Source organism: Heliconius melpomene, unplaced genomic scaffold (genome assembly GCF_056956725.1).
Source record: "Heliconius melpomene rosina isolate 202511_hmr_F unplaced genomic scaffold, ASM5695672v1 ptg000055l, whole genome shotgun sequence".
Classification (NCBI taxonomy): Eukaryota; Metazoa; Arthropoda; class Insecta; order Lepidoptera; family Nymphalidae; genus Heliconius; species Heliconius melpomene.
Window position 1 is genome coordinate 150,394 of NW_028181878.1, and position 15,308 is coordinate 165,701.

The 15,308-nt window shown below is 45.0% G+C and overlaps 1 protein-coding gene across 1 annotated transcript; it reads right to left on the reverse strand.

Moving 5' to 3' along the window:
• Positions 1–2,061: 2,061 nt before the first annotated feature.
• Positions 2,062–3,912, reverse strand: LOC146526403 (uncharacterized). The gene has a single exon (XM_085207169.1). It carries the CDS (start codon positions 3,910–3,912, stop codon positions 2,062–2,064), a length of 1,851 nt encoding a protein of 616 aa, XP_085063295.1.
• Positions 3,913–15,308: the final 11,396 nt, after the last annotated feature.

Genomic DNA, 15,308 nt, shown 5'->3' on the forward strand with positions numbered 1-15,308 from the left:
CAGTCGCGAGGACCGCCGCCTCTCGATAGGTCCACTGCTGCGCCAAGACCAGCGTGTCATCGGCGTAACAGAGGACCTTTATCCCCCTCAGGGTGCCGCCCCGCAGCACCCAGTCGTATCCGATGTTCCAGAGGATCGGACCTAGCACCGATCCTTGTGGAACACCGGCCGACACAACGAACTCCTTCCAACCTCCTCCAGGAGCTGGAAAGGTCACAGACCTACCGGACAGGTAAGCCCCGATGACGCGGCGCAGGTATGGAGGCACACGATAGTATAACAGTGCCTCCTTTATGCAGGGCCATGGCAGGGAGTTGAAGGCGTTGGCGATGTCTAAAGACACCGCCAAGACTCCATTGCCTCGGGCCACCGCATCCTGCGCATAGGACTTTACCTCCAGTATGGCATCCGCCGTCGATCGCCCCCTACGGAAGCCATACTGGTGGTCCGAGAGGTCCGGACCTGTCCCCTCCAAATGGTGTTGTAGCCTCCTGGCTACAACACGCTCAAGGAGCTTGGCGATCTCGCTCAAGAGCACGATGGGCCTGTAGGCGGAGGCTGAATCCGCCGGGCGACCCTCCTTCTTGATGAGGACTAACCTGCCTGTCTTCCACCGCTGTGGAATTATGGCTTGAGCCAGACAGGCAGTGAATAGTCCTCGCACTCTGGGCCCTAAGGTGTTGAGGGCCAGAGTTAGCGCCCGGCCGGGAATGCCATCCAAGCCCGCGGCGGTGCTCTTGAGCCGAGATCGGCGTACAGCTTCTTCGAGCTCCTCCCCCTCCACCGGTGGTGTGACGCTGTCCTCGTCGTCCTCCTCTTCCTCCTCACGCGCTGCAGGGCGGGCCATACTGGGTGGTGCAAAACTGGCCCGCTGCGGGAATAGCGACGACAGAACCCCTCGGAGTACGTCCGGTTGGAGTGTCTGCGTCAGTGGTGGTGCCCAAGCCCGTAACCTACCGAGCACCATTCGGTAAGGTGTGCCGTACGGGTCTAAGTCTATCCCCGCGATCAACCGGTCGTGCGACTCGCCTTTCACACGACCGATCTCCTCCTGCAGCTGCGTTCTCGCCTCGACATAGACGCGGTACAGTCGGTCTTCCTCCTCCTGCACCTTCTGTACCCGTCTGCGATAGTGGCTGTACTGGCGTCTCGCCGCAACGCAGGTGTTACGCAGTTGCGCGATCTCCCACGACCACCAGTACACTTGCCGCCGTTGAGGGCGGCGCCCGGAACGGGGCATTGACGCGTCACAGATACGCGTCAGCGCCCCCTGCGCCCAGGATGCGGCGTCTTCTGCAGACGCCAAGCTCTGGGGCCGCCAGGATTTCACTATCGCGGCCTCCTCCAACAACTCCCTGTCAAGACGACCCTGTTGCCACCGCGGTCCGTACTCTCGCGAGTTTGGACTGGGGGCTGGTGGCACCGCAGGATGTATGGAGATCTCGTACAAGATGTAGAGGTGATCCGAGAGAGTCTCCACATCATCCAGCACTCGCCAGCCCCGAACACGACATGCTAGGGCCGGGCTCGCGACCGAAACGTCCACGACGGATCCGCCCAGCCTTCGCACACACGTGTTCTTGGTCGCTCGGTTGAGCACAGACAAACCGGTGGCAACAACCCACTCCGACAGCGTCACACCACGCACATCCGTCGTTGCGAAGCCCCACACGCTGGACTTCGCGTTGAGATCGCCGGCCACCAACATCTCCGCCGGACGAAATCGCTCTACCATTTCCCCCAATCGTATAAGGAACTCTTCAAACTCCGCGAGAGTTCGATTGGGGGAAAAGTAGACCCCTACGACAACTAGGTTGCCGACAAGTGCGGCGACGCATCCCACACCTCTCTCTACACGTGAGAAAGGCGGGGAGCCCGCGGCGACCTGGGTGATAATAGTCACCACCCCGGTGTTGTCGGCTACCCAGTTGTCTCTGTCGGGAACGCTGTAGGGCTCCGAAACAACCGCCACCTGGATAGACCACTGCGCCAGGCTTTGGACCAATAAGTCCTGGGCCCTAGCACAGTGGTTAATGTTCGCATGCAACACGTGGAGAGCCATTATTGGTCTTCCATGTGTTGCACCTCCTCAGGCCCAGCTGGGATATTAGACCTGGCCGATGTTGCCGGCACTCGTCTGCGCTTTCCACCGTTATTGGTGCTAGCCTTTCCACAGGCAGCATTCCCCAACATGTGATTAGCGGGCCTTTGCGCCGCCTCACACACCGGACAATGAGGCTCTGCCGAACACGATCTCTGCTGATGCCCGGTCTGGCCACACTGGAAACACTGTTTGCTGCGGTCCACCTGGCTACTGCACTTCGCAGCCATGTGGCCCACTTCGTGGCAACGGAAACAACGTTGCGCACGGGGCATCAACAGCCTCACTCCAGCAGAGACGAAGCCAACAAGTAGTCTCGCCCCGCTAATCTTCTGCGCTGCGCCGACAGGACATCGGACCCATACTGTTCCTAGACCGGCCCGGTCCTGTCGGATCTCTCCGACTTTTATATTACCCGCAGCACAGCCGGAAACTCGGCTTATTGCCGCCGTCATGTCCTCAGCAGTGGCGGAGTCATCGAGGCCAAACACCCTCAATTCCGCACATTTCACTGGCCTCGACACCTGGACCTCTTCGGGGCTGAGAACCCCACGCAACTTCTCAGCTAGCGCATCCGCCTTCTCAGCAGTGTTGGCGCCAGGCAACTCTAGCATTCTAGCGCCAGTAGACGCAACACGGAATCTCAGGTCCTCTATACCCAGGTCTTCCAACTTTATACTTTCCTTGACCCGGGTAAGGACATCGCTATACGACATCTTGTCGGCGACGGCTGGCTGCAACTTAATCGTTACAACTTGCGATCTAGGACGACGCAACTTTGGCTCCTTTTGCGCTTTAGCCTTTTGCGCTTTCGGCTTAGGAGCTGGCTTTCTCTTCTTGGCCCCCTTCCGGGCTACTACAGTCCAGCCCTCAGACATATCAGCCGGAGCGGGTAGCAGAGGTCGAGGCTCAGTAGATACGGTCTTCACCGGGCCTTTCTTCTTCTTGGCCTTTTTAGACCTTTGCTCCTTTGGTGCCGGATTAGTCGGCGCCATCAAAGTGGATGCGACAGGGTCCACTTGCGCCTGCTTTGGGCTATCCACCTTGCGCTTGTCCGCCGCTAGCGGAGGTCGCAGATTTCTCTCCGGTGGTAGCCGATCTTTAAAGGCTTCCAGCCTGGTGGAGACCATAGTGCCCACTATGTCCTCCACAGCAATAGACTCCGTGGGAGTGGGTCGTAAGTCCGATGCTCTAGACCGCTCCAACTCCGCTCTCAAAAGGGCAAACTCCTTCCGCAACTCCACCAACTCCGACTGCAGTCGCGAGTTTGTTGCCTTGAGGATATCCACTTCCTCTGATGCCGTCCTCTTTGCCAGAGTATTAACGGCAGAAGAGATAACTCCGGCAGCGTCTTTAAGGGCCCTAGTAAATGTGCCCTTCAGATTCCCCGACTTGCAGGCGACTCTATTGATTATAGCCAAGCTATCAGATACTTGGCTACGCAAGTCGGAGACCATGTGCTCCTCACCGCAAAGTTCCAGGGGCACATCCGAGAGCCTAGAACTTGCTCTAGTTTGTATCGCCGCGGAGATTTCAGCAACTTCCTCCTCCGCCCTCAGCCGGCGCTCCTCGCGCTTGGCATCGTTTAGCGCCTTCTTTCGAGCAGCTAGCCCTATATTCTCATCAGGAATATTTGGTACGACCACGACTCCCTCTGGCCGAAGCAACCTTCGCTTTCGGCTTGTCTCTGTCTCCCCATCCGCATCCGAGGATTCAGAGTTACTCTTCCTGTGATGGCGCCTCTTTCTGTCCTTTCGGAACTGCGCTTTAGCCCCCTCGATAGCATTGGAGCCGTTCGACCCAACAGACATCACGCCATCGGCGTCTGACTCGGAAGCCGCACAGAAACGGCCTCGCGACGAAAGTGACGACCTGGACCTATCTCTTATAATAGAGGCAACCTCCTCATGGTCCAGACGCTCTAACACGACTCGCGCATCCTTCAACCCCCCTCATATTGGCACAAGTGCCGGACTTTTGCCCCTTTCGAGCAAAGTACTCCCTACGCCTTTCTCGGGCACAACTACTACTCCGCCCATCTCGGGCAACAACAGATCACCGCCCTCCTCGGGCCTCCCTACGTCATCATTTCGGGTTTTTAAGTTAACATTTTCCATTTTGTTCCCACGAGTGTGGGGGAAAAACGGTCCATCCGAGCAGTGCCCCCTGTACTCGGATAAGCCTATTACGCCAGGGTGTCGGCCGGTACCCTGGCGGGACCAGCAGTAGCGACTGATCTCCCCATCAGCCATGAACCCCTCGCGCTGCTTCGCCGCTTGGGTTGGGGTAATTTTTTATAGAGGTTTTCTTCCTCGCAGCCCGGCCGGTAAAGGCAAGGCCCTCAGTTCCATTCCTGATTACGAGACATGACCGCAACCAAGAGTGGAGTTCCGATATTTTCGGCGCTGGCACATCACTGCACCTGCGTGGCGGTAGGGTGAGTACACACCACGCACGCCCTCCGGTTCCTCACACTGTGACCTCTGCATGACAGAGGACACGCGAAGAACCACGCCGGATTATTAGCCAGCGAGCAATCATTACCCAAGGACGAATCCTGTAGGCACCAATTACTCGCCGCCCAGGGTGCACCGGTCCGCAACACTGTTCGTCCCCCCCCGAACGACAAGCATTCGAGAAAGGGCCAACAGCGGGTGAACACACGAGGAGGTCATCCGACCAAGCACCCCAACCTAACCTGACATTTTTTTTTTTTTTTTTTTAACGTGAGGAAATCCTTTTACGGATACCGGCCCGAGTGGGGACTCGAGCGGGTTATGTGGGACTCATGGACCGGCTGAAGGCCAATCCCAATACCCACTAAAACCTCACGGTGCTCCTCCTCGACCGCCACTGACCGCGAGACGCGGGGACTAGAATCGTCCACGAAACGCGGCGGCGGGAGCCTGCTAGGCACGTCGCGGAGTCAAGGGTGTGTGGGCACCCTCGACGGCCTGCTCGGAGTAGCGCGCGGGAGCAACCTCTTTCCCCTCCCTCTTTCAGTTTTTCCCGCTCGGATTCAGTTGAAACTGGTGTCGATCGTTCGGGCTCCGAGGGGCCTTCAAGGTGGTATACAACCCGCGGGAATGCGCGGGAAGGTGCCGGCGGTAAGTGACGACAGAGTTAGTGTTATGCATTGGAAGCGTGGCCGACGGACATCGACTCACTTTGTGTTTGGCAGTCGGCCGGTGCAGACGACACTGAAACTGTCCCGCGTTCCGTGTTGTGTATCTACCTACTGGGATAGCGGTAGCTGCTTTCTTGTGTATTGATTACGGTGTTGTAATTAATTCGTAATATCACAAATTGTGTTTACTCATGCCAACATTATCTACTAAAGCACACAGTAGACCGGGCACTCAAAACTATGTGCGAGGGAAATCCACCCAACTCCGACATCAGAAGTGCGATCGGTGTTGGCACAGAGAACAATGGAGATAACCACTGGCGTGCTATGTTCGAAGCCCTGTATACACCGAGGCTAATTCAGGGAGGTATATGTGGTTACCCACTTATGATCCTGACAAAGAAGACACGGACGCGAGATCGTGGTGCGCAACGGCTGACTTGCGCTTTTGACAAACTCCCCGAGAGGCAGTCAACTCGAGCTTGCTGTAAGTAAGGCACTGGAAGGTGAAGCATCTTTGTGGCTGTCTCAAACAGCGTACGAGAGTATGACATGCTACCCTCACAAATCACTGGACATTGTGATGTGGGCAAAGAAGAGGTTGCTGTGGCTACTGTACTCTCTCACATCACATCAGTCTGACCCGCGGCTTTAACGTATAGCGTTTACAACACTGAAGTGTTTGAGCGGTGGAAAAATGGCTGGCCATAAGTGAGCGGAATGCAGAAGCAAGCCTATCGATGCGACGGTACGAACACCTGTATCTTCAACGTTGAGTCAAGCGGTGCAGCAGCCGGCAGCGAGGCCTTTAGTGTGCTTCAAGTGTGGCAAACCGGGTCATATCGCCATCTGGTGTACGAGCGAAGGCGGCGGGCCAAGCGATGGCAGCAGGGACGGCGCAGCGCGTGATGAACGGTGAGTGGATGGAGCGGCGTGTGGACGTATGCAGTGTCCAATTTCCAAAGGGTAGGGTACAAGACAAAAGGTGAACTGTTTTGTTTTGTTTACGATTCTGGTGCTAAATTCTCGTTAGTTGAAAGTTTTTCTGTTACATTTAGTGGTCGACGGTTTAGTAATGTTGTTACTATGACCGGTATTAGTCAAACACGAGTATACAGTACCGAACAAATTCTGTGTTTTGTAGTATTAACGATTGCCCTCTTAGGATATTATTGTCGCGAGATTTTAAATCAGGGTTGTACAGTAAACATAACTGACTGACATTTTGTTTGACGGGAATCTTTATGTAAATTCAGTGAATAACGATAGTGTGAGTGAGTTGACTTTGACTGATATCTCAGCTGATATTACTGGTAGTGACCGGTGGTAGTGACCGGGTTGGTTCGAATCGCACAGTACAGCGGCGTCCATATAGGATGTCGCCGGACGAACGTAGCGTTATACGCAACAGAGTAAAGGAAGGTTTACACGTGAATATCATTAGGTCGAGCTGTCCTCCTTTTGAAAGTCCGGCTTTATTAGTAAAGAAGTATGACGGTTCAGACCGTATCTGTATTGACTATAGTGAGCTTAACAATAATACCAACCCTGACAGTTATCCGCTTCCATTAATTACTGATCAAACTTCACGTTTTCAGGGTGCTAATTATTTTTTGAAACTCTATAGCGCAAGCGGTTTTCATTTGATCACAGTAAACGAAAATTCTGTAGACAGTACTGCTTTCATAACAGCTGAAGGGCAGTTTGAATTCTTGACTGTGCCTTTTGGTCTGAAGAATTCAATTTCGATTTTTCAGAAGACAATTGTGATCGTGTTGGGTGATTTGGTTCGTGATTGCGTGGTGGTGTATTTTGAGGACATTTTGACATTGACATTGTCTCAACCGATTTAGCGGTCCAGTATGGGAGGACTTAATGCAGTGTTGGAAGCTGTGACAAGGGCTGGTTTCTCTTTGAACCTAGTGAAGTGTTCCTTTTGAAGTGGAGGCTAGTCAGGTCTCTATCGCCTCCAGAGACTGTGATTAAGTAGTAGCAGTTCGTCGGATTAGCTTCCTATTTCCGTCAGTTTTGAATCTGTTGTTCGTCTCGAGGCTGAGGGGACTATTGAACAGCATTTTGACTTTTGCTGGTTTCCGGTCATGGTGTGCTGGAGGATTTGTGGATGTCTGCGTTACTTGTAGGGTCGCGAAATCTCACTCAGGAAGAGTTCAAACTGGCCTGCATCAAATCCCTAAGGTAATGATGCCGTGAAATACGGTTCGTGTAGACGTGGCGAATAGGCTCAGCGGTGAAACGATAAGGAGTACATTTTCATTCTGACAGACGCGTTCGCGAAGTGTGTTCTTTTGTTTCGTGCGGCAGGCATTGACTCTTGGAGTGTTCACGAGGTGACTTGTGGCTTTGTTTGGGGCTCCAACTCGCATCATAGCTGACCAGGGAAGATTGTTTTACTGGTGGTAGTTTTCACTAGTAGACTTAGGTTGGCATCTTACGGCGGCGGGCTTACCCAGTGCTAACAGGCAGGTAAAGCGCGTCAGAAGTGTGTTAAAGTCCATGTCGACAACGTTTGAGACTAGCGGTGGTAATAAGTTGTGGCAAGAATCTGTAGGAGGGTACAACTCGAGATAAATTGTACGATGAACCGGTAGATTTTAATTCATAAAATAACGATACCGTTATCATTGATGTGTATCGGTGGTGTGTATCATTGATGTGTCATTGATGTGTATCATTGGTGTGTGTCATTGATTTGTCGTTAATGTGTGTCAATGGTGTGTATCTGTGGTGTGTATCTTTGATGTGTATCATTGGTATGTATCATTGATTTATATCATTTATGTGTAGTAGTGAGGTATAGACTGTCGTTGACATTGACGAAATTCGTTAAGTAGCATCAGACATTATTACGAAGTGTGCGGAATATAGTAGGTCCCGTTTTGATATGACAAAAACGAAAGTAAGTAAGTTTTCTGTTGGCGTATTGTTAATATTGTAAAGTTAATAAGTGTAAAAATTCGATTCAAAATTTAAAGGTTCATTTAAGGTTGTCAGTTTTGGTTCTGTAAATTGTAAACGTCTTGTAACGTACAAATTTGCTCACGATAGGTTGAGGAAAATGCCAGCAAGTCATGTACCCGACGAAATCAATGTGTAATTTATGATGTTGTTGATGATATGATGGTGTTCAAGCTTAAGTAGTTGAAGAGACTCGAGTAAATGGTTCTATCGGCCGTAATGTGTTCGACCGTACCAGTAGTTATTTCGTAGTCGTAGCCCGGTAGAAATCGGTATCTCTTGGGGCAACTCAAGTAGTCCGTGGGTGCGCGGTGTGCGTTTAACTCTGGCGGAGGTCGTGGTCTGTAGAGACCGTAGCGTGTTGTCGCAGGTGTGACATACACGGGCTATCCACGCGGTGGATATGCGTATTGAGAGGTTTTCGACCGTACTGAGGTCGTGGTCTGCAGAGACCGTAGCGTGTTGTCGCAGAGGTGACGTACACGGGCGATCCACTCGATTGATATGCGTATTGAGATGTGAGAGAGCAATTTGATTGCTGTTCGGCTGGAGAGCTGTGGCGTTAGAGGTCTTTACTCGGAGGTTTCTGTTAATTTGGTTGTAACTTGTTGCTGAAGTAAAGTGAAGTAAAGTAAAGTAAAGTGAAGTTTTGGTTATGATGTCGATGGTACATGGCTGTGGTATTTGTGTGTAGTGGTTAGTTACAATTATGATCCAGATTGGTGTCAAATTGTAGTGTCCAGTTGATCTGGTGTCGAGTTGATCTGGTGTCGAGTTGATCTGGTGTCGAGTTGATCTGGTGTCGAGTTGATCTAGTGTCGAGGGTCAAGTTGTTCAGGTATAAGGTTCAGGTATAAGGTTCAGGTATACAGTTCAGGTACACAGTTCAGGTATACAGTTCAGGTATAAGGTTCTGGTATACAATTACTAGTGTAATTACTAGTGTACGTCTATTACAATTCTAGTGTACGGTTCTGGAAGTTGGTTGGTAAGGTTCTGATGTAGGTTGGCCGAGCGGTACGAGGTACTGTTGTAGCTTTTTCTTCTAGGCTAACCAACACACGAGGACGTGTGCTAGCAGGATGGCCGTGTCGGAATTTGTAGTATTGATGTGGTTCCGGAACGCCAGCGCCATCTATTGGCGCTCGACAGAGTTAGTGTTATGCATTGGTATGGAAGGGGCGAGTCGAAGCGTGGCCGACGGACATCGACTCACTTTGTGTTTGGCAGTCGGCCGGTGCAGACGACACTGAAACTGTCCCGCGTTCCGTGTTGTGTATCTACCTACTGGGATAGCGGTAGCTGCTTTCTTGTGTATTGATTACGGTGTTGTAATTAATTCGTAATATCACAAATTGTGTTTACTCATGCCAACATTATCTACTAAAGCACACAGTAGACCGGGCACTCAAAACTATGTGCGAGGGAAATCCACCCAACTCCGACGTATATATATATATATAATAATAAATTTAATTAATGTATATATATATTAATATTAATTATTAAATTTTTAATATTTTTCTTTCTCCTATTTTTATAATATTCATATTAAAAATTAAAATATATAATAAACGATTAATAATTATTTAAAAAATTATATTATAAATATAATATTAATTAAATAATAATTAATTAATTTAAAAAAAAAAATAATAATAATACTTTATTGCATTGAAAAAATATATATATATATAAAATTTACACAGAAAAAAAAAATAGAAAAGAAAAGAAAACGAAGGATACATAGGTACTTAAATTAACATGTGCAATGGCGGCCTTATCACTGCAAGTGATCTCTTACAGGCAACCATTAAAAGTGCAGGACTTATGCAAGAAATTATCGTAAGGCGCAAAAAGTATTACTTAACAAATAAAAAAAAGCTAAAATAAGCTTTTGGGCTCATACCCCAAATATAAAGGAAATCCCTTTTTTTTAAAAATAAAGTGCCTGATAAAAGGATTATTCTGATAGGATAAATAATGTAATTTTTTAATAATTTCAAAAATTATTGTGCATTTTACACTAAAATATATTTTTTTTATAATGAATTTAAATTCATCTTTAGAATATTTTATTCTTATTTTTTATTTTATTAATTAATAATTCCAATAAAATATTTTTCTTATTTATTTTATTCTTCAGAACTATAATTTCTATTTCATCAAATTCATGATTAGGATGCTGAATTGGCTTAGAAATTAATTTACTTAGATTTATCCCCTTAATCTCTTCCCCCAATAATCTATTAAATTCAGAAGCTTCCTTAAAATATTTTTTAACTCAATCTATTGCATAAATTAATTTTTTATTTTCTATCCTATTGAATTTATTTCTTATAAAAATATTTATTAATGATTTATTATCAATTATTATAAATTCTGCAATATTAATAAAAATAGGTTCTGTTCCTTTTCATTTTTGATTTCCTAATATTATAGAAGGATTATCATGATTTAATAGATTTATTTTAATAACATGACAAAAAATTTCACCAATAATTTTATTATCTTATAATATAAATTTTATTTTTTTAATTTTTGAATTAAGGATTAGACGGAGAAGAGGACAAGGGATGAGGAAGAGAGGTAAATTTCAGGAAACTATTGAGCAAGTAGGGTAGGGGCCTGCCCGGAGGAATGAGGTCCGCTAAATCAGATAGCTTGGACCATAGAGGGTGGGATGACAGCTGTAACATTTTACCAACAAACCGATCAGACAGGAATTGGCGACGGATAGGATAAGGAGGATCAACACACTCAACCTGCAGTGCGTTGGTGGGAGAAGACTTCATTGCACCTATAATAATTCGTAGGCATTTGTATTGGATCCTATTGAGTTTTTCAGTAGCAACTTTGTTAAAGGGGTCTAAAACAAATAATCCGTAGTCAATGTGACTACGGATAATGGCATTGTACAGTAGTTTGAGAGTATAAGGGTGTGCACGCCACCACACACCAGACACAGCTCTTAAAGCGTTGATGCCGTTTTCACATTTTTTACTGACATGTTCAGCATGGGCAATTCCGTTCAGTCTTTTATCGAGAATCATGCCTAAGAATTTAACATTTTCTGCTAATTGGATAGTATTATCCCAATACCCACTAAAACCTCACGGTGCTCCTCCTCGACCGCCACTGGCCGCGAGACACGGGGACGTGAGTCTTCCGCGAAACGCGGCGGCGGGAGCCTGCAAGGCACGTCGCGGAGTCAAGGGTGTGTGGGCACCCTCGACGGCCTGCTCGGAGTAGCGCGCGGGAGCAACCTGTGCGTGCCTACTCGGGCCAGGTCCCTCTCCCTCTGGCACATTAGGGCGGAAGGCGGCGATCGTGTGCCGCCCTCCGGCGACCCGGTCTCTTACGGCGGATGGCGACTTCGGCAAAAGCCTCCCTCGCCCGTTCCGCCGACTCCTTCTCGAGCACCACTGCCTCGCAGAAGGATGAGACCGCATCCCACGACGTCTCGCTGCCGGCCATAGCCTTGATCACGGCCGGCAGGGAAAGGTCGTCCCCTATGACGTCGCGCAAAGCGCGACGTTGAGACGCCCAGGCTGAGCACACCTCCAACGTGTGCTGGGCCGTCTCATCGAGGCAGTCGTCGCAGTGGTGGCAGCGAGCGTCGGGCTCCCTCCCGGCGATCCGACACAAGTAACCCCCGAAGCAGCCATGCCCCGTGAGCACCTGTGTCATGCGGAAGGTTAGGACGCCGTGACGCCGCGCTAACCACTGGCGGAACACTGGACGAACAGCCTCGATCGTCCTCAGGCCGGCAGTTGGTGTTGCCAGCCGAGTTTCCCACAACTCCATTGCGGCTACCCGCACCTCCTCAGTGCGTGCCTGGCTTGCCGGTTCCCCGGACACTAGGCCTATTATTTCTTCATTTGGTTCATATATTTCATTATTTTCCATAATTTTCATTATTATTATTATTTGAGAATCAATAATTAATCAACGAATAATCCTATTTTCATTAAATATACCATCCTCTATTGAATGATATCAAAATTTACCTCCTTCTGAACATTCTTATAATGAACTTCCTATTTTAAGAAATTTCTAATATGGCAGATTATATGTAATGGATTTAAACCCCATTTATAAAGGAATATCCTTTTTTTAGAAATGGCAACCTGATCTAATTTAAATTACCAAAATATAGCTTCTCCATTAATAGAACAAATTATTTTTTTTCATGACCATACATTAATTATTTTAATTATAATTACAATTTTAGTAGCATATTTAATAATAAATTTATTTTTCAATAATTATATTAATCGATTTTTATTAGAGGGTCAAATAATTGAATTAATTTGAACTATTTTACCAGCTATTACTTTAATTTTTATTGCACTTCCATCATTACGATTGTTATATATTTTTAACCGACTTCTGTAAGAAAAGGAGGTTATCAATTCGACTGTATTTTTTTTTTTTTTTATTTTTTTTTTTATTATTTTTTTTTTATGTTTGTTACCTCATAACTTTTGACTGGGTGAACCGATTTTGATATTTTTTTTTTATTTGAAAGGTGAAGCTTCCCGAATGGTCCCATTTTTTTTTGGTCCATGTCTGACAATGGTATCCATGAGAAAATCACATAAGTCTTATATTTGCATTAGGTATGTGCGCGACAAATAGACGCATAACTTAATGTCGCGTTAATAACTTATTAACTTAATAAACTGATTTTGATGATTCTTATTTTATTTGAAAGGATACACTTCAAGGATAATTTGGTGAAAGTTTGGCTAGATTCCGATTATGGAATCCGGTGAAATTTGAGAAAGTTTGTTTTTTTTGGTAAAAAATTGATTATACTGTAATAGTTACAAGCAAAAACTTTTTAACTCGATGTCAGAAGTGAGATTCCTGATCGTTACATTTCTTTTCAATCAACCTCAAAAAAGAGAATGTTCTCATTTTCAACCAACTTCAAAAAAGGGAGATTCCCAATTCGCCCGAATACTTTTTATGTATGTTCTTGTCAATATACCAAAATGTTACTTTGCGCAAAAATAAACCCTAATTAAATGAAGTTTTACATGGGACATTCACAACCACTCGTTGACAACCACTACCACCACCATCACCACTCGTTCAAGAAGCATCATTTTAAGATCTACCCATCACTTAAAATCGTAAAATAAATTATTTTTTAACAAAAACAAAAACCGACTTCTAACAACGAACTAAAAAGTGAAAAATAATTTTACAAAGATTTTATAATTTTGAAGTCGGTGCTCAGTAGAACAAACAGGCTTAGTAATTAGATATTGTAGTAAAGGTGTTGTATTAGCATTAGCTTGACACCGACTTCAAAATTATAAAATCTTTGTAAAATTATTTTTCACTTTTTAGCTTTTTCTCTATCTTTAGTAAGATCATATTCTGTCTTTTTTAGTTTAAGTTCATTTGGCAAAATAGTGACATCTGTGCCATTTAACAAATATTTTGGAGGAAATCCTGTGACAGAGTGTATAGTTTCATTATAGTTTCTAACACAATGATGTGCTATAGTTGTCCATGCTATTTTTGTATTATTTTCGTTAATCTTGCATCTGATTCTATTAACTAACGTTTGATTCAGTCTTTCATTTAAGCCATTTGAGAAGGGCGAGTTCACAGCTGTAAAAATTATGGGAATATTTTTGTCATCTAAAAATTTTTTTAATTCTTTTGAATTGATTCCGGGGTATTGATCTGAAAGAATTACGCCAATGTGGTCAGGTTCTGCACAGCTTTTTACTAGTCTAATGAAATCATTTGCATTTTGAGTACTTGATGTTAAAATATATGCATATCTTGTAAAATGATCTGATAGTAGATGTAAGTATTTCTTTGTGGACCTAGAACCCCCAAAGCCACCAATAGTATCAATAGAACATATCTCAAAGGGTTTTGTGGCAGGACCTAAGTGAGACATCAAACCATATTTATTTAGTCCTCTTGATTTGTTCTTTATACACATTATACAAGTTTCACATATCCTTTTTATGTTTTTGGTCATGTTTTTTGATGTATATAGTGAACTGATCATTTTGTGCATTTGATTGATTCCTATATGACCTAGGTTTGTATGTACATTTTTCATCAATTCTATACTAAATTTCTCTGATATAATAATTTTTTCCTTTTTTTTTACTTTTTTATAATAAACATTGTTTTTAGTAATTAACTTATTTTTCCTACACTGTATTTCTTTATTATTTACCTGATCATTTAAGATATCTTCTATTTTTATTATGTTGACTATTTTTAATTGTTCATCCTTATTTTCATTTGGTTCCAGGACTGGGTTCCTGCTTAAGCGATCAGCTTCGAGGTTGTATTTTCCTGGAGCATATTTAACCTGAAAATCATATTGGGATAGATAAAATGTCAGATCCCCTAATTCTTCGTCCGTTCTCGACTTAATATTCATATTTTCTAATGGTTTATGGTCTGAGAATACAATAAATTTCCTACCTATCAAAAGATGCTGCCAATATTTTACGCATTCTTTAATTGCTAGACATTCCAGATATATAGCTTTCTTTCTTTTTTGAACATCACTCAATTTTTTCGAGAAATATGCCACTGGTTTCACAAGATTGTCTTCTTGAGGCTGCTTTAGAACTGCACCCACTCCTAGTATACTGGCATCAGTGTATATGTAAATAGGTAAATTTGGATTAAAAATAGTTAATATAGGTTGAGAGCACAATATTTGTTTCATTTCATTAAATGCTTCTTCACAGTTTTTTGTCCAATTAAAGGATTGCCCTTTTCTTAACAAGTTATGTAATGGTTCCAGTTTAACCGCTATATTAGGGACATACTTATGATAAAAGTTTATTTTCCCCAAAAACTGTCTAACGTTTTTTGGGGTTTTTGGAGTAGGGAAGTTTTTTATTGATATTAAGTTGTCTTTCAAAGGCCTTACTGAATTGTTCTGTATAATGTGGCCCAGATATTTAACTGAATCAGCTGCAAATGTACACTTGGAAAATTTTAATCTTAACCCTTCAATTTTTATTGCTTCAAATAACTGTTTTAAGTGTCTAATATGATCTGAAAAGGATTTTGAAAACAGTAAAATATCATCAATATAGCATACTGTGA

Bases quoted from the DNA above. Each gene is read 5' to 3' on its own strand.
- LOC146526403 (XM_085207169.1), bottom strand. From the start codon at position 3,912: ATGTCTGTTGGGTCGAACGGCTCCAATGCTATCGAGGGGGCTAAAGCG.